The sequence below is a fragment of the Furipterus horrens genome, unplaced genomic scaffold, assembly GCF_987537825.1.
Source record: "Furipterus horrens unplaced genomic scaffold, mFurHor1.1.pri manual_scaffold_13, whole genome shotgun sequence".
Classification (NCBI taxonomy): Eukaryota; Metazoa; Chordata; class Mammalia; order Chiroptera; family Furipteridae; genus Furipterus; species Furipterus horrens.
The window spans coordinates 50317600-50342710 of NW_028327183.1; the positions used below are offsets into that span (position 1 = coordinate 50317600).

A 25111-nucleotide genomic window follows, 5' to 3' on the forward strand; every position below is an offset into this window, starting at 1 on the left:
ATGCGAGCTCTGATTGCACCCCCACCCCCACCCCCGGGTGTCAGAGGCTGTGGCGAGCCCAGAGTCCAGGTCCTGGAGCCTGGGTGGCTGGGGGACTAGGGTCAAAGACTTGCTGCTTCTGGGCCTTCCGTGTCCCTGCTGTGAAATGGGAGAGGAAAGGGAGAAAGATCGTGAAAGTCCCTTGCAAGCCTGTGGACAAGCCTGTCCACAAGCCTGTGGACGTCTTCTGAAATCCGCTCCACCACCCACTGCTGGCCAGGAGGACGAGGGAGGGGAAACAGGGACCCAGAGAGGGATGAGGTCCTCGCAGGGGCACAAGGTGGCTGGTAGCAGAGCCCAGGCTGGGACCTGCCCTCAAGGACGGCACCCCTCCCCAAGGGAGGGAACCAGTGTGGGCGGCAGGGGTGTGTGGAGGACAAAATGTCCTCCCCATGGCCTCCTCTTGCAAATGAGGTACCTTTTGCAAAACCTATTATCACCCCAAGTGTGGAATAAATAAAGTAAAGTAAAATAAAATAAAATAAAATATACAAAGCAAGGTAGGCCTTTTAGGACCCTTAGTCAGCAGCTGCTATGCTGCGGTCCGCTGGGCCTGCGGGCCCTCAGGGACACCGGGACAGTGAGCGGGGAGGTGGAAGAGGCCGTTAGAGCCACGCCAGGCTGAGCCTAGAAGGCCCGGGTAAGCGGCTCGTCCTCACCATTGGGGTTCATCCCCGCCCTCTCCCTGCTTCCCTTTCTGTCAGGGTCTCTGCCCCCCACCCCCAGCCCCTTTCTGGTCTCTGCCCTTCCCTGGATTTTTGTCCTGCCTCTCTGAATCTCCGTCCCGTCTCTCTGGTTACAGCCCCGGGGCGGCGGGGCAGGGCGCCCCGCTGGCTCGCCCGGTTCCACCTGCCGGCGGGCCGCAGGGGCGCTGCGGAAGTCTGCCTGGCAACGCGTGACGCACGCGAAGGCTGCCGCCGGGTTGGCTTGGCGCTCCCAGGAGGCGGGGACGTTTCGGGCTCCGAGGGGGTTTTGGAAAAGGGGGAGGGGAAAGATGGGCAGGAGGCGAACCAGGAAGGCGCTGTTTCTTTTCACATTGGGTCCCTCTCCCTGCGACAGCACCTCTCTGCCACCCCTGTCCGTCACCTTAACCCCGAGCCCCCACACCCTTCCCGTCCCTCGTCCCCACCTTGCCTTCTTCCCATAAAACCCGGGGTCCCCGAGACCCTCTCCTCCCCCAATCAGCTTCTCCAACCCGGCTCTCGGCCACCACCAGCCCATGCTGAAAGCCACAGGTCCCCCTGCTGGGAAGGGCGCCAGCGTCCGGGCACCCCTCCAGGGCCTTCCCGGCCTGGCCGCCCCCCACGCCCCTGCGCCGTCCCCCACTGGCGGCACCCTCGTCCGGTGCCCCCGCGCCTGCTCCGGGAATCGTCCCGGGGCGCGGGCCGCGCGCGGTCCCAGGAGGCACAGCGGCCAGTCCGGGGTCCCGGGTGGCCGGGTCCCCAAGCCTCGGCTGGCGCTCACGTCCGGGGCGGCTTTCGGCACAGAGACCTCCCCCCCCGCCCCCCGCAGCCGACCTGCCTCCTCTGGGAAACCGACCCGCCCCCCGGGCTCTGGTTTCCCGAAAACGACTGACTTGCAGATACTAAGAATGGCTTTCTAGACCGGCTTCTTCCCACCCCCACCCAGGAGTCCAGGCCCTCATCCTTCTTGCCCCCCGCACCGGAGAATCTGCACCCCAGGACCCTTCTGCCCTCGGACGCAGGCGTCCGCGCCCCCAGCCCCTCCTCCCCCGGACACAGGAGCCCGGGTCCCCGGCCCCTCCTCCCGCGGACCCAGGAGCCCGAAGACATCCCCCTCCTCCCTGGGGACCTGGCGGTCAGCCACCTCTCCTTGATGGGCTGTCCCTTGTTTGCCCAGTAGGACAGGCGGACTGCGGGGTGGCAGGGGAGGGTGGGGAGGCCACGGATGCCTCCCGGAGCCTCCTGGGAGTCACTGCACTTTTTAAAGGGCTCCCCTTGGAGGCCCACCTGTCCTCCCTAGGGCCCGGAGGGACACGGCGCGGCCGCGGAGCCGGAGGAGGCTTGCAGTCATGCCTGAGGCAAAGCCAGGTGGCTTTCCGCACTCCCGCTGTGTGGACATGGGGCCTCCTTCCTGGATGGGGTCTGGGGGCTCCTTTTTGTGTGATGTTGGGTAATGGGGCGTCTCCTCTGTGTGGGGATGGGGGTTCCATGTCTGTGTTGGGTGGAGGGTCCCCTTCCCTGTGTGGTGAGGGGATTTCTTTGTTAAGGAGTTAGGGGGCCAGTCTCTGGGTGCGGATGGAGAGTCTGATTGTGACCTTGAGTCCTTTTTCTGGGTGGGGATGGGGGTGGTGTGTGTGCATGTGTGTGCATGTGTGTGTAGATTGGGGAGTGTTCTGGGCTGGGATTGGGCCATGTGTCTGAGTGAGGGTCTGGCCCTTCTCTGCACGGGTGTGAGGTCCTCGTGTTGACAGACTAAGGGCTCCTGTCTGCGCGGTGAGGGGCGCTCTGTATGAAGGTGAAGGGCCTCCTTCCTACGGGAGTCAGGGCTTCCTACACAGGAGTGACGGGACCTTCACCAAAGGCCGAGAGCCTTTCTTTATGTGCAGACTGGGGGCCCTTCTCTGAATGGGCCTGGGTGGCACTTCTTGATATGGGGATGGGGTCGGGGTGAGGGGAGCTTTCTCTCTATGGGGAAACAAACAGAAGAGATAAGACCCCAGGGAGGGCCGTCCTCCCGGGGTGTCCAGGTCCCTGGCACCAGGCCAAGCAGGCTGCGGGGTAGGGGTCCAGCCCCTCACGGCAGTGGGGGCCCCAGTGGGCCAGGAGCCAGCAGGTGGGGCAGGCAGGCAGGGCAGGGAAGCTGTGGTCAGCACCAGGTGTCCAGTTTCCAGCCTGGGGGAGAGCTAATTTTACCCCCATGACCCAAAAGGTCAGGGCCTGTGGCCTGGAAGGATGCTGCAGAGCGTGCCGGGACAAGGGGGAAACCTGATCTCACCGGCTCGGGATTAGAGATAAATTTAATGTCTGGACGCGCAGGACTGCCGGGTGTGAGGGAGGAGGGAGCTGTGGGCCGGACTCCTGAGTTCTGCAAGCAGGGGGTGCTGAGCTGTGCTCCATTGTGAACGCCTCCCTCACAGCGGCCAAAAAGGCCCCCAAAGGCAAAGATGCGGCCAAACCAGCTCCCAAGGAAGCTGCTCCAGAGCAGGCTGCTCCCGAGGAGGCTGCTCCCAAGGAAGCCCCCCCAGTGGAGACACCCCCAGAGTCCCCCAAAGGTGAGATGGTGTGTGGTGGGCTCAGCAGAACCTGGACCTCATCCCCCAGGCTCCCCTTGCCCCTCCGCACCCTCTCTGCCCTCTGTATTGCCCCACAGCTGACCTGCCCTCTCCAGCCGCCCATGACTCCCCAGGGTCCCCAGGACAGAGCCCAGCTGCTCGCCCTGGTCTTCAAGCCCCCATCCAACACTTGGCTGATTCCTCACTGAGTCCTGCCAGTTTGGAATGCCCCATCCATCTTTAAAGATTTTATTTATTTATTTTTAGAGAGAGAGGAAGGGAGAAAGAGAGGGAGAGAAACATCAATGTGTGTGGTGTGGTTGCCTCTCACCTGTCCCCCATTGGGGGACCCAGCCCACAGCCCAGGCGTGTGCCCTGACTGGGAATCGAACTGGAGATCCTTTGGTTTGCAGGCCAGCGCTCAGTCCACTGAGCCACACCAGCCAGGGTTCCATCCATCTTTACACCTCTCCTCCCCCACAGCCCCACTCAAGGCCCTCCAGTCCCCCACCCTCCAGTTCACAGATGGGGCAACTGAGGCCCAAAGGGGTGGAGGGGCCTGGCCAAGGTCCTGCAGCTTCCTGGGTGTCACGTGATCATTCCCAGGTTAGGAAAAACCACTTTATGCCATGGCTTTTGGCGTCCCGAGCAGAGAGGGTCTCTCACTGGCTCTAAGTCCTGTCCCCAAAGCAGCCTACTGCCCCTCCCAGCCGTCTCAGACCCTAATCCTGTCCCCAGCAGAGGTTCCATCTGAGGAACAGTCCCCAGTTGCTGAAGAGCCCACTGGCATTTTCCTGAAGAGGCCAGAGTCTGTGTCGGTGGAGAAAGGTGAGGGGGGCCGGGGGCCCGGATCCCTGGGTCTGAGGGAGGAGGGGCTGGGGGTCCAGAATCCAGGGTCCTAGGGGGGCGGGGTGGGGGTTCTCAGCTTCACAGTCCTCTCTATAGAGTCTCACCGCACCTGCCTGACCACTCCCTCTCATCCCCACCCCCTTCACCCCCCCACCCAGGAAAGGATGTGGTGATTGTGGCCAAGGTGAACGGGAAGGAGCTCCCGGGCAAACCGACCATCAAGTGGTTCAAGGGGAAATGGATGGAGCTGGACATCAAGAGCGGGGCCCGCTTCACCTTCAAGGAGACCCATGACTCCGCCAACAACGTGAGGAGCCAGGGGGACACGAGGGAGTGGGGGCTGGGGCTGCGGGCTGTGCAGGCCCTGCTTTTCCCGAGGCCTGTGAGCGTCTGCGGTGTAATCGTGGGCCTGGGTCCTGCGGGGATGGAGGTTGCTGGGGGCTGCTGGGTGGGGGCCGTGCGGGGCGGAAGGGGAGAATGTTGGGGTGAGGCAGGTTGCTCTTGGCCTCCGTGTGTGCGTTCCTAGAAAAGTCTCAGGGGGTCAGGGGCTGGGCCCCGGGGTCGGGATGGTCTTGTTGTGGGAAGAGACAGCTGCAGGGAGTGGGGAGGATTGGAGGGCGAGGTGTGGGTGGGCTCTGGGGGACGTGGCGAGGCGCGGGGGGCGGTCATGTGACCAACGCTCTTGCCCGGCCGCCAGGTGTACAGTGTGGAGCTGCAAATCGGGAAGGTGGTACAGGAGGACCGCGGTGATTACCGCCTCGAGGTCAAAGCCAAGGACACCTGCGACAGCTGTGGCTTCAACATCGATGTGGAGGGTGTGCTGGGGGCGGGGACAGGGGTTGTGGGTCTGGGGACAGGTGGGGGAGAGCATACGGATGAGGGGGGCAGGCAGGTGCAGGGTTTTAGAGGAGAGGGTACAGAGGCGGGGGGCAGGGTATTCCAAACTGGGGAGACAGCCAACATGCTGAGAGCGTAGGGCGCTGAAGGGTTTGGGGCTCTCAGGTGCGCTGGGAAAGGCCCAGGAGACGAGTGAGTTTGTCACTGCCGGGGTCTCCGCGTGCAGGCTTGAGAAAGAAGCCGCAGGGGTGGGGGACTGAGGGTGTGCAGGGTTAGAGGCTAAGGTGGTGGGTTTAGGGTGAGGGTGTACAGGGCTCCCGGGAGGTCACACAGATTTGGGGGCATGTGTATGGAGCCCTGGGGGTGTACAGGCACAGGGGTTCTGTAGCTCAGGGTGTGAGGGGGCTTAGACCCGGGGGGCAAAGGGAGTGAGCTTGCTCAGGCCTGGGCACGAGGGGTGTGGGCTGCGGACAGAGGGCGGCGCATGGCATCCGGATGCCCATCTAGGAGCAGAGGGTGTCTGGGCCTCAGAGGGAGGGTGTGCTGGCCCAAGAGGTGGGAGAAGAGGCCGCGCGGGCCTGGAGGGCGCTCCTGGTCCTCCGTAGGGACCTGCCTCCAGCTCGCCTTCCCCCCCATCGCTCTCCCCAGTGCCCCGGCAGGACTCCTCCGGACAGAATCTGGAAGATTTCAAGCGTTCGTAAGTGACCCTGGACCCTGAGGAGAGGGGTCTCCCGAGGGAGAAGGGAAAATCGGGGAAGGCAAGATGTGGGGACCCGGGGTGAGTCTGGGGCGTCCTCAGTGGAGTTCACACCCCCTCTCATGGTGGCAGGGGCGAAGGGAAGCCTGAAGATGCGGGTGAGCTGGATTTCAGCGGCCTGTTGAAGAAGAGGTGAGCCCACCCCCCTGGCACAGAAGAAGGTGGAGGCTCCAGGAGGAGAAGGGTGGTGGGCGAGGCCCCACTGCCCCCGTTGCTTCCCACTGCCACGTATGGACCCCCTGCCCACCCCCTACCTCCCCCATCCACCCAACCATCTGCCCACCAATTCACCTACCTACCTGCCTTTTATCCCTTCCTTCCGGCACCCACTTTCCTGTCCCCCAACCAAACATTTGTCCACCCACCCACCAATCTCATCCATCCATCCATCCATCCAATCAGCTACCTATTTATTTATTTATTTATTAAAATATTTTTTAAAATTTATTTTTAGAGCAAGGGGAAGGGAGAGAGAAAGAAAAGGAGAGAAACATCAATGTGTGGTTGCTTCTCGCACGCCCCCTACTGGGTACCCGGCCCACAACCCAGGCTTGTGCCCTGACTGGGAATCGAACCGGCAACCCTTTGGTTCTCAGGACAGCACTCAATCCACTGAGCCACACCAGCCAGGGCCCAGCTACCTATTTATCCATCAACTGATCCATCTCTCCACCTCCCTGCCCACTTTTCCATCCATCTACCCACATGTCCATTCATCTGCCTGCCTTCTTCCCACCTGTCCTTCTGTCCATCTGCCATGGCACTCAGCCACCTGGTTCTGAACAGGAAAGAGATGACATCTGATGTGGGGTCAGAAACATCCCTTTAGGGCAATGTGGGGGACACACCGGAGGGGCAGAGACTGGATGGAGGCCAGGAGGCCAGGAGACCAGGAAGGAGACCGGGGCGATGGTTCCAGAGGCAGAGAATAAGGATGACAGGCCCAGAGACAGACAGTGACTCGGGCAAGTCACACAGCCAGTGGGCAGAGAAGGCAGAGGGAGACCCTGGTGGCATGGCTGGCTCTGTCCCCCCCACCCCCACAGGGAGGTGGTCGAGCAGGAGAAGAAGAAGAAGAAGGACGACGATGACTTGGGCATCCCACCTGAGATCTGGGAGCTCCTGAAAGGGGCCAAGAAGAGCGAGTACGAGAAGATCGCCTTCCAGTATGGCATCACCGACCTCCGTGGCATGCTGAAGCGGCTCAAGAAGGCCAAGGTCGAGGTCAAGAAAAGTGAAGGTCAGCGCTGGTCTGAGGGAGATGGGCCCTGCCAATAGGAACCCCAGCATTGTGGGTATCTGATGTTGGGACCCTGAACCTACCTTTTGGAGGCCCCCATGTCATAGAGTGCTGTTCTCAGGGCCCACCAAGTTCATAGGAGGCTTCTTGACCTTGACCCTGGAGAGCCCATGGTCTGGGGAGAGGGACGTGGCAGCTTTGGGGATGACTAGGGCAGTGAGAACCCCTGCGCTTCATCCACCCCGCACCTCTCCACCTTCAGCCTTCACGAAGAAGCTGGATCCAGCCTACCAAGTGGACAGGGGCAACAAGATCAAGTTGGTGGTGGAGATCAGCGACCCGGACCTTCCCCTCAAGTGGTTCAAGAACGGTCAGGAGATCAAACCAAGTAGCAAGTATGTATGTAAGCCAATCCCTGGGCAGGGGAGACCTGGGGCCTAGAGAGAGCACCCGGAAATAAGGCTAGCCACTCTTAACCCCGAAAGGGTACTCCCTCAGCCATGCAAACACTGCAAATACCTTAGTAGAAAAATAGGCAAAGGACCCTGGCCGGTGTGGCTCAGTGGATTGAGTGCTGGCCTGCAAACCAAAGGGTCGCTGGTTCAATTCCCAGTCAGGGCATGTGTCTGGGTTGCACACTAGGTCCCCAGTTGGGGGCGCGTGAGAGGCAACCACACAGTGATGTTTCTCTCCCTGTCTTTCTCCCTCCCTTCCCCTCTCTCTAAAAATCAATAAATAAAATCTAAAAGAAAAATAGGCAAAGGCATTCATTGAAGACCAGGAGTTCAGTGGAGAAGAAACCCAAATGGCCAGTATGCTGTGAAGCGCACATTCAACCTTGCAAATAATAACAACAATAACAATAACAATGCAAATCAAACCAACAGACTTTCTGCTCTTCAAATGGGTAAAGACCTTACAAAATGATAAAACCCGGTGAAACCTGGTGCAGAGAAGACCATAGGGGAATGGGTCCCCAAATGCTGCTGGAGGGAATGTAAATTGCCAAGTCACCGAAATGGCCATGTATTTAAAAGCTTTTCCTTTATTTATTTATTTAAAGATTTTATTTATTTACTCTTAGAGAAAGGGGAAGAACGGGAGAAAGGGAGGGGGAGAAATATCAATGTGCGAGAGAATCGTCAATTGGTTGCCTCTCACACGCCCCTGACAGGAAACCTGGCCCGCAACCCAGGCACATGCCCTGACCGGGAATCGAACCTGTGACCTTTTGGTTCACAGGCCAACGCTCAATCCACTGAGCCACACCAGCCAGCGGGGGGGGGAGAAAACAACCTTTCAATGGTGTAATTTTAGGTATTTGTCGTGAGGGAACTCTTGTGGGTGTTCACATTTAGCTGCAAGACTGCTCACCAAAGCACTTGCTACTGTAGCAAAACATGGAAAACAACCAAAATGTACAATTCCATACCCAGGGGTCATGCAGTCACTAAAAAAAAGGGATTCTAAAATATATACCAACTTGGAAAACTGTTCAAGATTACTATGTGCAGAAGTACACGTTCCCATTTCTGCTTCATAAAATGTTCTTTACCTATGTATAGATGAAAAGATTGGAAAGACAGAGGCCACAGTGTTTGCATTTGGGGGGACAGTTATGGATGGGTTCTTCGGCTCTGTCTTCTCAAGTGATTGCCATGAGCATTTGGGAGAAGATACAGAGTTACATTAGTTAAGGTGCAGGTTCAGTCGCTGTAACAGAGTCCCTAGAATACATTCCTTTAAGTTAGAAAGGTGGATTTCTAGTCGCTGGAGGCAGATGGGCCAGCTCTCCTCTGAGACTTTTCCGTGACCCAGTGGCACCATCTGCATGATGGAAGGTGGGTCATGGGCACATCTGTGTCTGGCGGACAAGAAAGGGAGGAAGAGAGGCGTCCAGAGCAAGTGCTCCAAGTTGGAGATGACCTAGCAGTTACGCACATCATACCCACCTGCGGTCCATCAGCCCAAGCTCATGGTGCAGCCCACCCAATTGCAAAGGAGGCTGGGAAATGTAGTTCTTTAGGTGGGTGGCTGTGTGCCCCTAAGTGGAAGGAGAGGATAGGTAGGGGTGAACAGTTAGTATTTCATCTGTGGGTATTTTTTTTTATTATTTTATTTATTTATTTTTAGAGAGAGGGGAAGGGAGGGCAAAAGAGAGGGAGAGAAACATCAGTGTGTGGTCGCCTCTCACATGCCCCCAACCAGGGACCTGGTCCGCAACCCAGGCATGTGCCCCGACCGGGAACTGAACCGGCGACCCCTTGGTTCGCAGGCAGGTACTCAATCCACGGAGCCACACCAGCCAGGGCTCATCTGTGGGTATTTAAATACTAGAGGTGGGATCAGCTAGGCCCTCCCGCACAGTTTGTCTCTGAGCGGGAGCCACTTGCCTGAGAGCTGGTGGACGGATCTGCCGCAGGCTAGCATGTGCTCCGTGGCCCGGATTGAGGTGAGTTTTTCTGCCCCAGGTACGTGTTTGAGAATGTTGGCAAGAAGCGGATCCTCACCATCAACAAGTGCACCATGGCGGACGACGCTGCGTATGAGGTCGCCGTCGCCGACGAGAAGTGTTTCACCGAGCTCTTCGTCAAAGGTGAGGCCGGGACTTGGGCCTGAGCTCGGGGAGTGGGGTCCCGGAGGGGGTCTGAAACTACCTGACCTCCTGTCCCCCCTGTGCCCACAGAACCTCCAGTCCTGATTGTGACCCCCCTTGAGGACCAGCAGGTGTTTGTGGGTGACAGGGTGGAAATGGTAGTGGAGGTGTCAGAAGAAGGCGCCCAGGTCAAGTGGTAAGTGACCTACACGCAGGTGCCCACAGCTTCTCTGCATCGGCCCCGGTGTCCGTGGACTCTCTTGGAGACTTTGGACCTTTCCCCTGTGGTCCCCAGGAGACCTCAGCCTTTCTCTCTAACTCTTGACCTTCACCTCCTAGAAATTCTAGAAGAACATCCACCGATTGCAGCCCCTTTTCCTGATCCCTGCTACTTCAGATTTATTAAATTAATTATTCATCCGTTTGACCAACAGTCCATCCTTTGGCCCATTTATCCATCCCCCCTCCAACCCCCATCCCTCCATCCATTCAGCTATCCAGCCATTTCATTGATCCATCCATTCACCTATCTGCTTATCCACCCATTCATCACCCGCCCACCCATCCACCCACCCATCCACCCACACCCACCTAGCGACCCATTCATGTATCCCCACATCTATTCACCCATCTGACAAATATTTATTGAGCACTTCTGGTGGGATGGCACCCTTCTACATGTTGACGATGTCATGGAAAGAAACTATGTCAGCATGGTACCCGCCCTCAGGGAGTTTACAATGTGGTAAATTTCTGGAGTGTGTGGGTGTAAGAGCCGGAGACAGGTATTAGTCAAGTCATCACATAAATAAATATAAAAGTTCTATTTTGACGAATGTTTCGGGGGAGCTGTAAATGATGCTGTAACCACTTTTTAATAGGAAGAAGGGACTCGGGAAGTCAGGGAAGCCTTCCTTGAGGAGGTGACATTTGAGCTGAGATGTGAGTGATGAGGAGGTAGACGTGAAATAGGAAGGAAGGAAAGAATATCCCAGGCAGGGAAGCACGATTTACAGAGGTCACAATATTTGGCATTTCTCTGACCTCAGGACGTGCTCCATGTTCTTCTCTTTCCCCATGACCTCTTTTTGTGACCCCTGACCTCCAACTGAGACCTTGAGGCATCCCCTAATGGCTTGTGACCTCCTGCTCTTTTTCTCTCTGTGACTCCCACCTGTGACCCATGCACTCAAGATGCCTCGGCCACCTTCATCTCCCCTCCCTCCCGTGACCTCCCTTCAGACTCCTGACCCCTGCCGGGTACTGTCTCTCTTGCCCCTGACTTGCCCTGACACCCAGACCCAGGGCTTCGCGGGCCCCTCAGCTGCCCCTTCACGTCCCCTCCGCCCAGGATAAAAGACGGTGTGGAGATGACGAAGGAGGACTCCTACAAGGCCCGGTACCGCTTCAAGAAAGATGGGAAGCGGCATTTGATCATCTTCTCAGAAGTGACCCTGGAGGATGCAGGTCGCTTCCAGGTCATGACCAACGGCGGTCAGTGCGAGGCTGATCTCATCGTAGAAGGTACGGGGCTCCCCGTGGGGTGGGAATGGGACTGGGGCCGCTGGGCACAGCTTCTCCTCGCTGCTCCACGTGGCGTGGGCCCCAGATTTTGGAACTGTCCCTGATGCCCCTCTTTGCCTCACAGCCCACGTGCAATTCCCCAGCGAGTCCTCAAAGGAGCTCCTGACTCTGATCCCCGCCCCCAGCTCCCTGGCCCTCCCCGGAGGGCAGTAGGCTCCTCACTGGTTGTTCTGTTTCCACGCCTGCCCCGCGTCTACACACACGCCAGCCAGAGTGATCCTTGTCAGAGGCACGTCAGCCCCGGTCAGGTGGCTCAGTTGGTTGGAGCGTCATCCCGTACAACCAAAAGGCTGAGGGTTCGATTCCCGGTCAGGGCACATACCTAGGTGGCGGGCTCAATCCCTGGTCGGGGTACATGTGGGAGGCAACTGATGGATCTTTCTCTCTCACATTGATGGTTCTCTCTCTCTCTCTCTCCCTTCCTCTTTTTCTAAAAATCAATCAAGAAACATATCCTTGGGTGAGGATTTTAAGAAAATGTAAGTCAGCTGGTGAAAATTGAACACATCCTGTACTCTAGGTGACAGTATTGTACCCACATTCACTTCCTAGATGGGACATTGGACTGTGACGATCTAAGTCGTCCCCACCAGGGACTGCTGGGTGAAGGGTACATGGGACTCTATGCACTATTTTTGCAAACTCCTATGAGTCTATAATTTGTTAAATATGCAAAAAACTCGAGTCATTTATGGGCCCAATAAATTATATCCATATGTAGCCATAAAAAGGGGAAGCTTTCAATGTACTGATGTGGAAGTATTTCCAAGTAAGCCCTTACGTAAGGTCGCCAATCGGGTCTTAAAACTGTTGTGAAGTGATATGTAACGAAGCCGGTTTAACCGCAGGCTAAGTGACAGTGACAAGAGATAAGTTCCTACAACATCTGATCAATGTTATAACAAAACAGTGTTGAAAGAAATGACGTTATTCAAAGACTTGCTACCTATTATTAGGTGAAAAAGCAAATACGTTATTATTTGTATATGGGGGGGAAAGAGAGGAGGGAAGGAAAGAAGGAGGGAAAGAAAGAAAGGAGGAAAGAAAACGTATATACACATCTGCTTTAGGCTGCATGGATGACGCCTTCAGAGAAGGACCTAGATTCTTGGAGGTGGGTGGGGATGAGACTTTCCCCTGTACATCTAAATCTTCCTCTTAATTTGTTTTTTTAACTAGGTAAATGCATTGTTATATTTATTTATTTTTAGTTATTTTTTAAAAGATTGTATTCATTTTTAGAGAGAGGGGAAGGGAGGGAGACAGGAGGGAGAGAAACATCGATGTGCAGGAGAATCCTCCATGGGTAGCCCCTCCCGCGCCCCCTACTGGAGACCTGGTCCCCAGCCCTGACATGTGCCCTGACTGGGAATAGAACCTGCGACCTCTCAGTTTGCAGGATGACGCCCGACCCAGTGAGACACACCAGTCAGGGTAGCATTGTTTTATTTTAAAAATGTAAGTCAGATCCCAGCTGTCCTCCCACCACCCTGCGTGGTTCCCGCCTTGCTCAGATTCCACATGAAATCCTCCCCACGGTCCACAAGCCCCAGGCTCTGGCCCTATCTGCCTCCCGCCCCCGCCCCCGCGCGGCTGCTTCTCTTGTCTGTCCGCAGTGACCTGCTTGCTGTTTCCACACCAACAAGCCTGCTTTGCTCCGCAGGGCCTTTGCACATACCGCTCCCTCTACCTGGGGGACTCCCGCATCCTCCCATGGACTCAGGCTTTATCGCTGCTTCTTGTCATGGGTTCATATGTTTCCTTGTTCACTGTCCCAGCTGGAACGTGAACTCCACGAGGCCAGCGATTGTTTCTGGGTGGTTCACGGCTGTATCCCCAGTGCCTGAAACAGTCCTTGCCACATAGTGAGCGCTCACAAATATTTGTGGACTGACTGGAGTTGTGACAGCCCGGTCTCCTTCTCTCCTCGTCCAGAGAAACAGCTGGAGGTCCTGCAGGACATCGCGGATCTGACAGTGAAGGCCTCGGATCAGGCTGTGTTCAAGTGTGAGGTGTCTGATGATAAGGTGACGGGCAAGTGGTACAGGAATGGGGTCGAGGTGCGGCCCAGCAAGAGGATCACCATCTCCCACGTGGGAAGGTGCGGAGCAGGCCATGGGGGTGGCTGAGGGACGGGGCGTGTGTATCAGCTAGCTCTAGGTGCGTAATGACCTTGCCTGGACTTAAGTGATTTCAAAGAATAAGGACTTTCTAATCGAGACTGTCGGGTGGTGGGAGGCTGGCTGATCTACGATGGCCTGGTTCATGCCTCTGTGGTCAGCTGAGTGCTGGCTCTGCTCAGTTTCCTGGGCTCCATCGGGACCTCGGCTGGGAGAATGGGCTGCCTCTGCGCTGGTCCCTGTGATGCCTCCTCTCCTAGTAGGGCTAGTCCTGGCATCACCACATGGTAGAAGTGGGTTCTGAAGGAATGCAAGGGAACAAGACCACACCCTGGGCTGGTAACGGTCCCCATGCTACTTCCATCGTATTCTCTTGGGCAAAGGAGATAAAGGCTGCAGGGTCTCCTTGCAAGGGGCATATTTGAAAATAGTCTACTACAGGGGGTCAGGTCTAACTAAGGGAACAAGGGACTGGCCCCTGACTGGTGTAGCTCAGTGGCTTGGGCATCGTCCCACAAACTGAAAGATTGCAGGTTCAATTCCCAGGCAGGGCACATGCTGGGTTGCAGCGGGGTCCCCAGTTGGGGGCGCATGAGAGACAACCACACAGTGATGTTTTCCTTGCGCATGGATGTTTCTCTCCCTCTTTCTCCCTTCCCCTCTCTCTAAATAAAATCTTTATTTTGAAAAAAGGAAACAGGGCTGGAATTCAACAGGTAGCGCATGGACACCTGAGCTAAACGCCTGGTCATCTGCAGGTTGCAGAGGGCCACCATGATGCCCATAGAATGTATCACTGTGGGTTTCCTGACAGTAGCTCTTGACGTTCCCTGTGTAGGAACCCTGCTGGTGATTTTAATAATTACAAGAACAAATCCTAATGCTTGTAGGACCTTCACAGTGTGTCAGGGAGTTTTTTCTAAATGCTTTACAACCCTGGCATGGGTTGTTATCATTATCTGTATTTTATAGAGGACAACTGAGGCACAGAGAGGTTAAGTAACCTGCCCAAGGTCACACAGCTAATGGGCAAAGCTGAGATTCGAACTCAGCATTCCAAAGGCCAGAATGAAAAGGGTGGGTGTGAGCATGTAAATTACACTGAGGAGGATGTTTCTCCGTCGCCATCCCCAGGGCGACCTGGCCTGACACCTGCCCTGTGCCCCCATTCCCTTAGGATTCACAAGCTGGTGATTGATGATGTCCGCCCCGAGGATGAGGGAGACTACACATTCGTACCCGATGGCTATGCCCTGTCTCTCTCAGCCAAGCTCAACTTCCTGGGTGAGGAGGCCCCGTTTCTCCCAGGGCCTGAGTGCCCCCTCAGGATTGTTTCCCTGACAGCACCCCAGGGCAAGGGGGGGCAGGGGGAGGACAGCAGGCATCTGCCAGTCATGGGGACAGTCAGAAGATAGAGGACAGCACTGTTTATGCCGCAGCACGACCGTGTGGGGGACACATGGGACGGTCACAGCCCAGAACTCAGCCCAGCATCCCAGGGGCCAGGGTCATGCCAGACCCTTCCCTCTGCCTTGGGTGGGATAAGGGGCCCGCAGGGTTTAGACCTAACCATCCAGCCTTCTGTTTTCCCCAGAAATCAAGGTGGAGTACGTCCCCAAGCAAGGTAAGGACCGGGCTGCTTTGGTAACTGAGGCCCAGACTCCAGGGTCCGAGGGAGGAGGGGCTGGGGGGCTGGACCCCTGGGTCTGAGGGAGGAGGGGCTGGGGGGCTGGACCCCTGGGTCTGAGGGAGGAGGGGCTTCTGGGTCTTTATGGCTGCTGGAGTCCAGCTTCCCGGGAGACCCTCTGGAGGGGACTGGGACAGCCTGGCTGTCCACTTCCAAGTTCCCCACAATCTCGTCGCTGCCACCAGAGCCACCAAAGATCCACCTGGACTGCTCGGGGAAGACCTCAGACAATTCCATTGTGGTTGTGGCTGGAAACAAGCTGAGGCTGGACGTAGCCATCACAGGGGAGCCCCCTCCTGTTGCCACCTGGCTGAAGGGGGATGAGGTAGGGCGGGGCTTCCCCTGTGCACCATCCGTCCCTCTCAGCCCTGCTGGGCAATTTTAGGCAAGTTGCTTTCCCTCTCTGAGCTTCGTTTTCATGGTAAAATGAGGATTATGATTCCTTCTTCAGAGGGTTATTTAGAAGATTGGAGATTATGTTTGTCCGTCACACAGTGCTGTCCTAGCACATGGGGGGTCGTCCGTCCATCATCACCCACTCATCCATCCATTTTCCCATTCATCAGTTCATTGATTAATCCATCCCTCCACCCACTCATCCAGTATTTAATCAATTTGTCCATCTACTATTCATCAGCCAACCCAGTTATCCATCCATCCAGCAAATATTTTCACCTTGTATGTTCCAGCCCCTGGGACAGTTCAGTTTTTCCTCTCTCCTCTGCGCTTCAGCCTCCTCTTCTGTAAAAGGGAGAGACCCAGTGTTCACTCCTCCCTTTACTCGGCAAACGCCCCCTGTGCTGGACTCTGTGTACAGGCACTGAGGCTTCAGACGTCCGCCAGACGCAGCCCCTGCCCTCCTGGAGCCCTCACTTTGGGAGGGAGGCAGACAGGTGCCCAGATAGTCACAGTCCAGGGTGCTCGGTGTGAGATAAAGGGAGTTACCAGAAGCTATGAGAATTCAGAGGATGAGGCCATCACTTCCCATTGAGAGCATCCAAGAGTGCTTCCTGGAAGAGGTGACTTTGGGGCAGGTCCTAAAGGATGGGGAACAGTAGAGCGGATAGAGAACCAGGTCAGGGTGTTGCATGGGATGAGCCAGTGTGGTGTATTTTTGTTTGTTTGAAGATTTTATTTATTTTTTAGAGAGAGGGGAAGGGAGGGAGAAAGAGAGGGAGAGAAACATCAGTGTGTGGTTGCCTCATATGCGCCCCCAACTGGGGCCATTTGGCGACTGCGTCCAGGTGTTCTCCGCCACCGAGGGCAGGATCCACATTGAGCAGCGCGTGGACCGCAGCAGCTTTGTGATCGAGAGCGCTGAGCGGGCAGACGAGGGCCGCTACACCATCAAGGTCACCAACCCCGCTGGAGAGGACGTGGCCTCCATCTTCCTGCGAGTTGTGGGTGAGCAGGGGGAGCCGAAGGGGCTGAGCTTGGGGCTGGTGGTCTGAGGCCGCGAGACGCCCCCTGACTCTCCTGCCTCCCTCCCAGATGTCCCGGACCCCCCGGAGGCTGTGCGTGTCACCTCGGTCGGAGAGGATCGGGCCACCCTTGTCTGGGAGCCACCCAAGTATGATGGGGGGCAGCCAGTCACTGGTGAGTTCCCATGACCTCCGACCTCCTGTACCCCTGATTCCTCTTCGACCTCCGAGAGTCCTTAGCATCCTCGGTGACCCCCAGCTGAGACCTGGCTCCCATCTTTGACAGCTCGCAGTCCCTCTGGTCTTTGCATGGTTCTTGACTCTGACGATCTAGGAATCCTCCTCTGGGTCCACAGCCTGGGATTTTCTGTGACACTTGACCCCCTGATTCATGACCTATGACCCCACTTGATCCCTGACCCCATGACCGATGACTTCTAACTGCTGGTGACCTTGAGATCCATCCAAGATTCACCGCCTCCGGCCTCTCTGGGCCACATGGCCTTTTGATGTGACTCTCACTGCCCTGACTGGCCTGTGACCCCCTCCCTGGCCTCTTATGTCCGCCCACTCCTCTCTGCTTGGGGGGCACGCAGGGTACCTCCTGGAGCGGAAGAAGAAGGGCTCTCACCGCTGGATGAAGGTGAACTTCGAGGTCTTTACGGAGACGACCTACGAGTCCACCAAGATGATCGAGGGCGTCCTGTACGAGATGCGGGTCTTCGCGGTCAATGCCATCGGCGTGTCCCAGCCCAGCCTCAACACCAAGCCCTTCATGCCCATTGGTGACGCCCCGGCCCCCGCGCGGAGCCCCTGTCTACCCCTGACCCCGCCCCATCCACCGTCGCACTCTGACCCTGCACCCTGGCCTATGACCCCACGGACTCTGCTGACCTCTGTCACTCTCGTCCGACAGCCCGGCACCTGGGCCCTCAGCCTCACCCAGCCTCCTGACCTCGTCCTGACCCAGGACACCGGCTGCCGACCTCTATGGTCTCCGACTCTGTGCTGCCGCCCGAATGTCTCACTGACCCCTCACCTAGCGGACGGACACCTAGCTCTGTCCCTGGAGACCTCGCTGTCCCTTCCTACCTTGTTTTAATGAGCCTTGGTGACATGTCCTTGCTCAATGACCTGCGGCCCACCATACTGACCCCTCTCTGACCCCTGACTCCCCCTGCTGGCCCCTGCCCCCTCGTTTACGCACATCTGTCCTTTCCCTGGGTCCCTACAGCACCCACGAGTGAACCCCGGCACCTGACAGTGGAGGACGTGACGGACACCACCACCACCCTCAAGTGGAGGCCCCCAGATAGGATCGGGGCCGGCGGCATCGATGGGTACATGGTGGAGTACTGCCTGGAGGACTGTGAGTGGCCCTGTCAGGCCTGGCGGGGGACAGTGGCTCACCCGGGCCCGAGCGGGTGTCCGGTCCCAGGGACTGGGAGTAGGACCGCGCAGGGACCCCTCTCTGGGGCAGGGCAGTGAGCTGCCCTTGCGGTCCCTGTATTTACCTGAGTCCCTGGGATGCGAACGGGTCAAGCAGGCCCCCACCGACCAGCTTGTCCTCTCGCGCTCCCTCTCCCCCTCCCTCTCTTCCTCCTCTCCCCCTCCCCCCTTTTCCCTTCCCCCACACCCATCCTCCCAACAGCAGTGGCTTTTCATCCATCCATCCTTCCTTTCATCCCGGTACTCATCTACTAGCTACATTCCTTCTTCATCTCGTGTGTTCATTTATTCCCCATCCAGCTATCCGTCCGTCCATCCATCCATCCATCCATCTTTCCTTCCTTGTTCTCTTCCTTTTTTTCACCTTTTATTTCTCCCTTCCTCCCTTCCTTTTCTCTGCTCTTCCCCCTCTCCCTCCCTCCTTCTTTTCTTCCACGTGCCCCCTAGCCATCTACCCAACCACCTCTCTATCTGCCCCAAAGCGCTTCGGGCCATTCAGCTACCCATCTCTCCTCTAACGGTTTTTTTTTTTCCTTTCTTTTTCTTTTCCTTTTTTTTTTTTTCCCCCCAGATGTGCCTGCTTCCTGCTCCTCCATCACACAGCATGCCTGAGCTGTGTGACATGGGAGGTGCCCTGGTGGCCACAGATGCTGTTGCCCCAATGACTTCTTGGCCACAGCTGCAGGCCAGGTGACCAAGTGGGGTCTCCTCTAACGTTTTTATGCATCAATCTCTCTTCAGCACCATCTTTCTTCCCTTCCTTTCCTTCCTTCTTTCCATCCATTTATCTGTATGACCATCCATCTGTCTATCTATTATCTCTCCATCCATCTGTCCATCCGTCCACCCTCCCACCCACCTGCCCATCCACTCACTCCACTCTCCATGCATCCAGCTGTCCCTCCTCCACTGAGCAACCACGCATCGCGTGGCTACGGGGGCATCTCCCACAGGGCCCTTTCATGGAGAAGACAGACGAGATCATCTTTTTTTAATTTTATTTTTTACTTTTGTATTGAATTTATTGGGGTGACATTGGTTAATAAAATAGGTTTATTTCATAGATTTAGCCCTGGCCGGGGAGCTCCATTGGTTAGAGCATCATCCCAATGCGCCAAGGTTGTGGGTTTGACCCCTGGCCAGGGCACGTGCAAGAATCAACCGATGCATTTATCAATAAGTGGAACAGCAAATCAATGGTTCTGTCTGTCTGTCTCCCTCTCCCTTCCTCTCTCTCTCAAATCAATCAATACGTTAAATTTTTAAAAAATTATATTGGTTTCAGGGGTACAATTCTATAACACATCATCTGTATGTTGTGTTGTGTGTGCACCACCCCAAGTCAAGTCTCTTCCACCACCAGACGAGATCATCTTGACACTGTATCCCAGGCCTTAAAGTCAGACAGATGTGGGTTCCAATCCTGCCCCTACACTTTCTAGCCGTGGGACCTTGGGTGAGTTTCTGAGCCTCAGTTTCTTCATCTAAAGATGGTGGATGGTTCCCATCTTGACAGGGCACTGTGAGGACTGCACTTGGTAACGCGTGGACGTGATGGATGATGGGACTCTGGCCAGCTTCCCCCCTCTTTCTCTTCCCAGGGCTCTTCACCCCCTTTCTGCCCTTGGCGGCCCCTCCCCGACCTGTATCACTGCCACCCCGATGTTTCAGAACCTACTCTTGTTAGGCTTCACCCCGGTTATTGCTGGGCTGACCTGCACTGGTTCACCAACCCGTGACGAAGAACCCAGGACGGAAGGGCTCCTATCTCAGAGGCAGGGAACCAAAGAGCTGTTTCCCAGGTCCTTACCCTCTGGGCCTCGGTGTCCTCGTCTCTGAAATGGGAATGGTGTAGGGTTGAGGTGGGAATAATGAGCCAACACGTGTCCCAGCTTCCCGGCCTGGTCATTAGGTGCTAAATAAACGTCAGCTGCTTCTAGTTCAAGGCCGGGGAAGGGCCGGCGGGCTGAGGGGCTCGCGGGGAGCTTTAGAAGAACAACCCCCAGCGTTGCTCCTCTCTCGTAGCCGAGGACTGGACCCCCGCTAACGCAGAGCCCATTGACCGCTGCGGCTTCACCGTCAAGAATCTTCCCACAGGAGCCAGAATCATCTTCCGAGTCGTGGGGGTCAACATCGCGGGGCGCAGCGGGCCGGCCACGCTTGCTCAGCCAGTCACCATCCGGGAGATTGTTGGTGAGTGACCCTGACCCCTGACCCTGCTGTCCTGTCTTCTGGCCAGCCCTTTCCAGGCCATCATTGGGGTCGCCCTCCAAAACCTCACAGCCATGGTCTCCTTGTCCCTCCCTCAAGGGCCCCCCAGCCCAGCGCTGAGCCCCCCTTGTGTCTGTGTCCTCAGAGCAACCCAAGATCCGGCTCCCCCGCCACCTCCGCCAGACTTACATCCGCAAAGTGGGGGAGCATATCAACCTCCTCATCCCCTTCCAGGTGCGTGGGCTGGGGTCAGGCCGGGGGTCAGGGGCCGGCTCCCTCCGGAGAGCCCCCCGCTGACCACTGCGCCTGCTGCCCCCCAGGGGAAGCCCCGGCCCCAGGTGGTGTGGACAAAGGGCGGAGCGCCCGTGGACGCTTCCCGCGTGAACGTGCGCACCAGCGACACCGACACCGTGTTCTTCGTGCGCCAGGCGGCGCGCTCCGACTCGGGGGAGTACGAGCTGAACGTGCAGATCGAGAACATGAAGGACACGGCCACCATCCGCATCCAGGTCGTGGGTGCGTGGCCGAGGGGCGCGGTGACCCGCGGGGAGGAGGAGCCAGACGAGGCGGCAGCGTTGGGGGGCGGGGGAGGGAACCAGGGTGGGAGGTGGACAGCCGGGTGGGAGGCAGGGCGCGAGGGGCAAGGGCACAAAAAGGCGAGGAAACGTGAGTCGGGAGAAAGAAACGGGGCCTGCGAGATATCGGAGACCAGAAAGCGGGCGGGGTGGGGCCTTAGGGACACCTGGGCTGGCATGTAGCAACCACCCCCACTTCCAGAAAAGGCAGGGCCACCAGTGGACGTGACGGTGAAGGAAGTGTGGGGCAGTAACGCGCTGGTGGAATGGCAGCCCCCCAAAGATGACGGGAACAGCGAGGTCACGGGGTATTTCATCCAGAAAGCCGACAAGAAGACCATGGTGAGAGGCCAGCGGGGCCCAGAGCGGGGTGGGGGAGCTGGGGGCAGGACGGCAGGCCATCGAGCATCAGAGCCGGTGCTGCGGCTCCCCCTTCCCAGCTGGGGAAACTGAGGGGCTGAGAGATTGGGAGAAGGAGCTGGGGCTGGGAGGGCAGGCTTTTGGCTGAGATTCGTGCATGATGGATTTTCTTTTCCTTGTTTATGGCAGTAGAATGCACATAACAAAGGCATTGATTTTCAAGTGGCATTTAGTACATTCCCAGGGTTGTACAAACATCACCTCTACCTAGTCCCAAGACAGTGGCATCACCTAAAAGGATACCCCGTATCCATTAAGCAGACACTCCCGCCACTCCCTCCCACCCAGCCCCTGGCAGCCCCCCAATCTGCTTCCTGCCTCTATGGGTTTGCCTATTCTGGACATTTCCTATGAATGGAAACACACAATAGGTGGCCTTTCGCGTCTGGCTTCTTTCACACAGCCTCATGTTTTCCAGGTCTCAGTGGTTCCTTCCTCCCTTTTCATGACTGAGTAATATTCCACGGCTCAGCCGCTACCACATTTTGCTTCTCCATTCATCCGTTGATGGGCATTTGGGTGATTCCCATCTGCCGGCCACTGCGCCCAGTGCTGCTGTGCAGGGCAGGTTTTCTTAGCTCCGTGCACACCCAGGTGTGCTTTCCTCACCCTGGCCCTCCTTGTGTCTGTGTCCCTGACTTTCTCGGCCCTGCCCTGTCCCCATGCTAGGAGTGGTTCAATGTGTATGAACACAACCGGCAGACCCATTGTACTGTGCCCGACCTCATCGTGGGCAACGAATACTATTTCCGAGTTTTCAGCGAGAACATCTGTGGACTCAGTGACTCCCCCGGCGTCTCCAAGAACACAGCTCGGATCCCCAAGGCTGGTAAGGCCACCTCCCTCTGCGGGATCCAGTCCCCTCTCTCAGCTGGGGTCTGACCGTGATTCCTCTGTACCCCTCACCCCTGGACTCAAAGTGGATGGCACCCGGTGACAGAGAAGAGGTGTTTGGGGGACAGCCAGGATCAGCGGCCTTACAGGTTCATCTCCCCTCCCCCAGGTCTCACCTTAAAACCTCTTGATTACAAGGAACATGACTTCCGCATGCCTCCCAAGTTCCTGACACCACTGCCAGACCGGGTGATTGTGGCTGGTTACTCTGCTGCTCTCAACTGTGCCGTCAGAGGCCACCCGCAGGTGCGTGCGTGCGTGCGTGCGAGGGGGGCGATCCTGGAGGGAAATCATCAGCAACAAGAAGCCCCTGCTCCTTCCCATCACACCCCCTCTTCCTCTCTGATGCATCTCTTCTCAGTTCACGAAATTTGCTCCCTTTTAACTGGCAGGTCAAGTCCACCTGCCACCGGTTTCTCTAAATAAAGTTTTATTGGAACACGGCCCTACACACTTGCTTGTGTATTGTCTGTGGCCGCAGAGACCACAGGGCCCACAGGGCCTGAAATAGCAACGCCCTGGGCCGTGATATGCAAAGCTTGCCAAGTTCTGGTCTGACTTCTAAGTTGGTAGCTTTGGCCCTGTGGGCACACCGTGGACTCATTGTTCACCTCCTCCATCTCCATCCACCTGCTTCATTCACTGACTCCGCTTACGTATCCACTGCCCGATCCATTCACTTACCCAGTTCATTCGTTCAGTGCATTTGCTTATTTACATCATTGATTCACTCTGTTGATTCTTTTCTTTTTAATCCTCACCTGAGGATATGTTTATAGATTTTAGAGGGGGTTTGGGGGAGGTGGGCGGGGAGAGAGAGAAACATTGATAGGTTGCCTCCTGCACATGCCCTGACCAAGGTTCGAACCTGCAACCTAGGTATGTGCCCTGACTGGGAATCAAACCTGCAACTTTTTGGGAGTACGGGATGATGCTCCCACCAAATGAACCACCCAGCTGGGGCTCGTTTATTCTTTCCACACATATTTCAAAGGCTTTCTATATGCTGGTAAATTGGATGAGAAGTTCCTATATGCCGGGGGAAACAGCATTAATTCAACCTCACACAAGCGACTACAAAATTTATAAAGGGTGGTGCATGTACCTGAGAAGTAAGGCAGCCATGAGTGTGAAACAGCCTTGAGGCCCCAACCCAGGGGCTGGGGAGTGATGCAGGAGCTGAGACCCGAGATAGGCAGGTGCTGCTGGATGGAAAGAGGAGGAAAGAGCCCTATGGGAAGAGGGGACAGCCAGTGCCAAGGCCCTGAGGTAGGAGCCTATCTGGTCTGAGGAACAGTGAGGTGGCCCATGTGACTGGAGCCGAGGAAAGCGAGGCAAGAGCAGCAAACCATGCTGGGCCCTGCGGAACACGTGAGGAGTGAACTCTTCCTCTTATGGGAGAGGAGACTGAGTGTCAGGAAAGTGACAAGGCCAAGGTCATCCAGCTGAAGTTAGGAGGTGGCACAGGCAGAAAGACAGTTCAGGTCTTCGTCCCCGGGCCCATTTTGCCATTGCCTGGGGGACCCTCTCTTAGCTGGCCCCCTCTCCTGCTCCCCTCAACAGCCAAAGGTGGTCTGGATGAAGAACAAGATGGAAATCCGGGAAGATCCCAAGTTCCTGATGACCAATTTCCAGGGGATCCTGACACTGAACATCCGCCGCCCCACCCCCTTCGATGGGGGCACGTACTCCTGCCGGGCTGTCAATGAGCTGGGGGAGGCACTGGCTGAGTGCAAGCTGGAGGTCCGAGGTGAGTGGCAGCCCCTGGGCCTGGCTGACCTGCACGCCTGCCCTTTGCAGAGCTAACGAGAGTGCCACCTGACGGGAGGACGCGGGGTAACGGGCTGGCATGAGGGCAGCACAGGTGTGGGAGGGGTGGCGGGGGTGAGCAGCCCCTGACTGGGCCTGGGCAGGAGTCCGAGGTTTTCCAGAGGAGCTGAAGGGCAAGGAAGTGAGTGAGGACTGAGGAGGGCTTGGCAAAGGGTAGTTAAGGCCTCCAATGGAGGGGCCTGTGCACACAGCATCGAAGCAAACACGGGTAATGGCAGAGGATCCGGGGCTGTGCGAGCCCAGAAAAATGCCTCCTTCCTGCACAGCCTGTCCCCAAGCTGTTCCTCCCTGCCTCACTCTGCCCCACAGCCCCAGCGCGTTTGTTCCTGTTCATCTTCTTCCTCCTGAATTCTCATCTGGCCAGCCGCTCTGTCCCGCCCCCCATCTCCCGTCTGCCCCACACAGGGCCCTGGAGGACTCTTCTCTGGGGCTGACTTGCCCTCCATGGGCTTCCCAGCAGCCCCAGAGCCCCTCAGCCTGGTGTCATCGTCCTGCATCTGCCTCCCTCCCCCGCCCCTCTCCAGCTTCATGTGCCCCGGTTTCCACCACGCTGTTCCAGCCACACCACACTGCTGGTGGTTGGACAAACAGGCCGTGCTTCCTCCTGGCCTTTCTGTCTACCGGGAACACTTACGCACCTCCCCACGTTGGGCTGGCGTCCACCCAACTTCCTCTGGTTAAGGCTCTGGGGGTGGCTGCTAACCAAGTCCCTTAGAGGTGGCTTCCGGAGTCCCTCCCCGACTGTGATGTCCCCTGGCCCTGAGGACAGCGCAGCAGACAGAAGTGGCCTCAGCCCCTTAACCAAGGCTCGGATTCCAAGCCTTTTGTCTGTCGTTCCTCCAGGCTGACCCAGTCGCTCATGTTCTGTCCCGTCTCAGCTATTGAATCAGCTCAGAAACATCCCCACTTCAGGATTCCAGGGACAGCCTGCCGCCAGCAGCTGCTCAGAAATCCCTGATCAGAATTTCCCAGTTTGGGGTTCAAAGCTACAGCAATTCCGGGGCGCCACCACGGCTTTGGGTGGCTGCCCAGCCCCAAGGGGGTTGGGGAGCAGGGGGGTAAAAGGGAAACTTGCTCCACCTGCTGGTTAACTGAATCCAGCACGGAAAGGGGCCTGGCGAGGCCACTTGCACTGGGGAAGCCAGGTCCCTGCAGCCCCCCTTAGCCACCCTTTTCTCATTGCGTCCACAGCGCCCCAGTGAGTCTCTTCGACGCGCCCAGATAACTGGCTGCCAAGTCCTGACCGGACGTCCCTGAGCAGTGTTTCCCTTTGGGGACGTGTTGCCGAGAAGATAATAGCCTTGTCCAGAAACGCACGCGTCTGTCCTTCTTGAGTCTTAGCTCTGCCTCCCGCCTTCTGTAGGGGC

At 57.0% G+C, this 25111-nt stretch overlaps 1 protein-coding gene across 1 annotated transcript; it reads left to right on the forward strand.

Annotated features, from left to right (window-relative positions):
* MYBPC2 (myosin binding protein C2) lies at positions 1-25056 on the forward strand. Its single transcript, XM_090259128.1, has 30 exons — positions 1-69; positions 842-960; positions 1225-1520; positions 3140-3274; positions 4013-4102; positions 4282-4430; positions 4821-4938; positions 5609-5657; positions 5790-5849; positions 6764-6957; positions 7220-7352; positions 9429-9553; positions 9644-9749; positions 10905-11077; positions 13073-13238; positions 14435-14541; positions 14852-14881; positions 15130-15269; positions 16189-16348; positions 16436-16540; positions 16962-17150; positions 17600-17734; positions 19840-20007; positions 20171-20259; positions 20346-20541; positions 20803-20942; positions 21690-21849; positions 22024-22160; positions 23478-23664; positions 24936-25056. Exons 1-30 carry the CDS (start codon positions 1-3, stop codon positions 24944-24946), a joined length of 3936 nt encoding a protein of 1311 aa, XP_090115254.1. The 3' UTR covers positions 24947-25056.
* Positions 25057-25111: the final 55 nt, after the last annotated feature.

What these genes read in the sequence shown, in the direction of transcription:
- MYBPC2 (XM_090259128.1), top strand. Translation starts at nt 1, where the DNA reads ATGCGAGCTCTGATTGCACCCCCACCCCCACCCCCGGGTGTCAGAGGC. An exon ending in GTCTGTGTCGGTGGAGAAAG is followed by an intron (nt 4,103 to 4,281) that starts GTGAGGGGGGCC and finishes CCCCCCACCCAG; the next exon opens with GAAAGGATGTGGTGATTGTG. An exon ending in CATCCGCATCCAGGTCGTGG is followed by an intron (nt 20,542 to 20,802) that starts GTGCGTGGCCGA and finishes CCCCACTTCCAG; the next exon opens with AAAAGGCAGGGCCACCAGTG.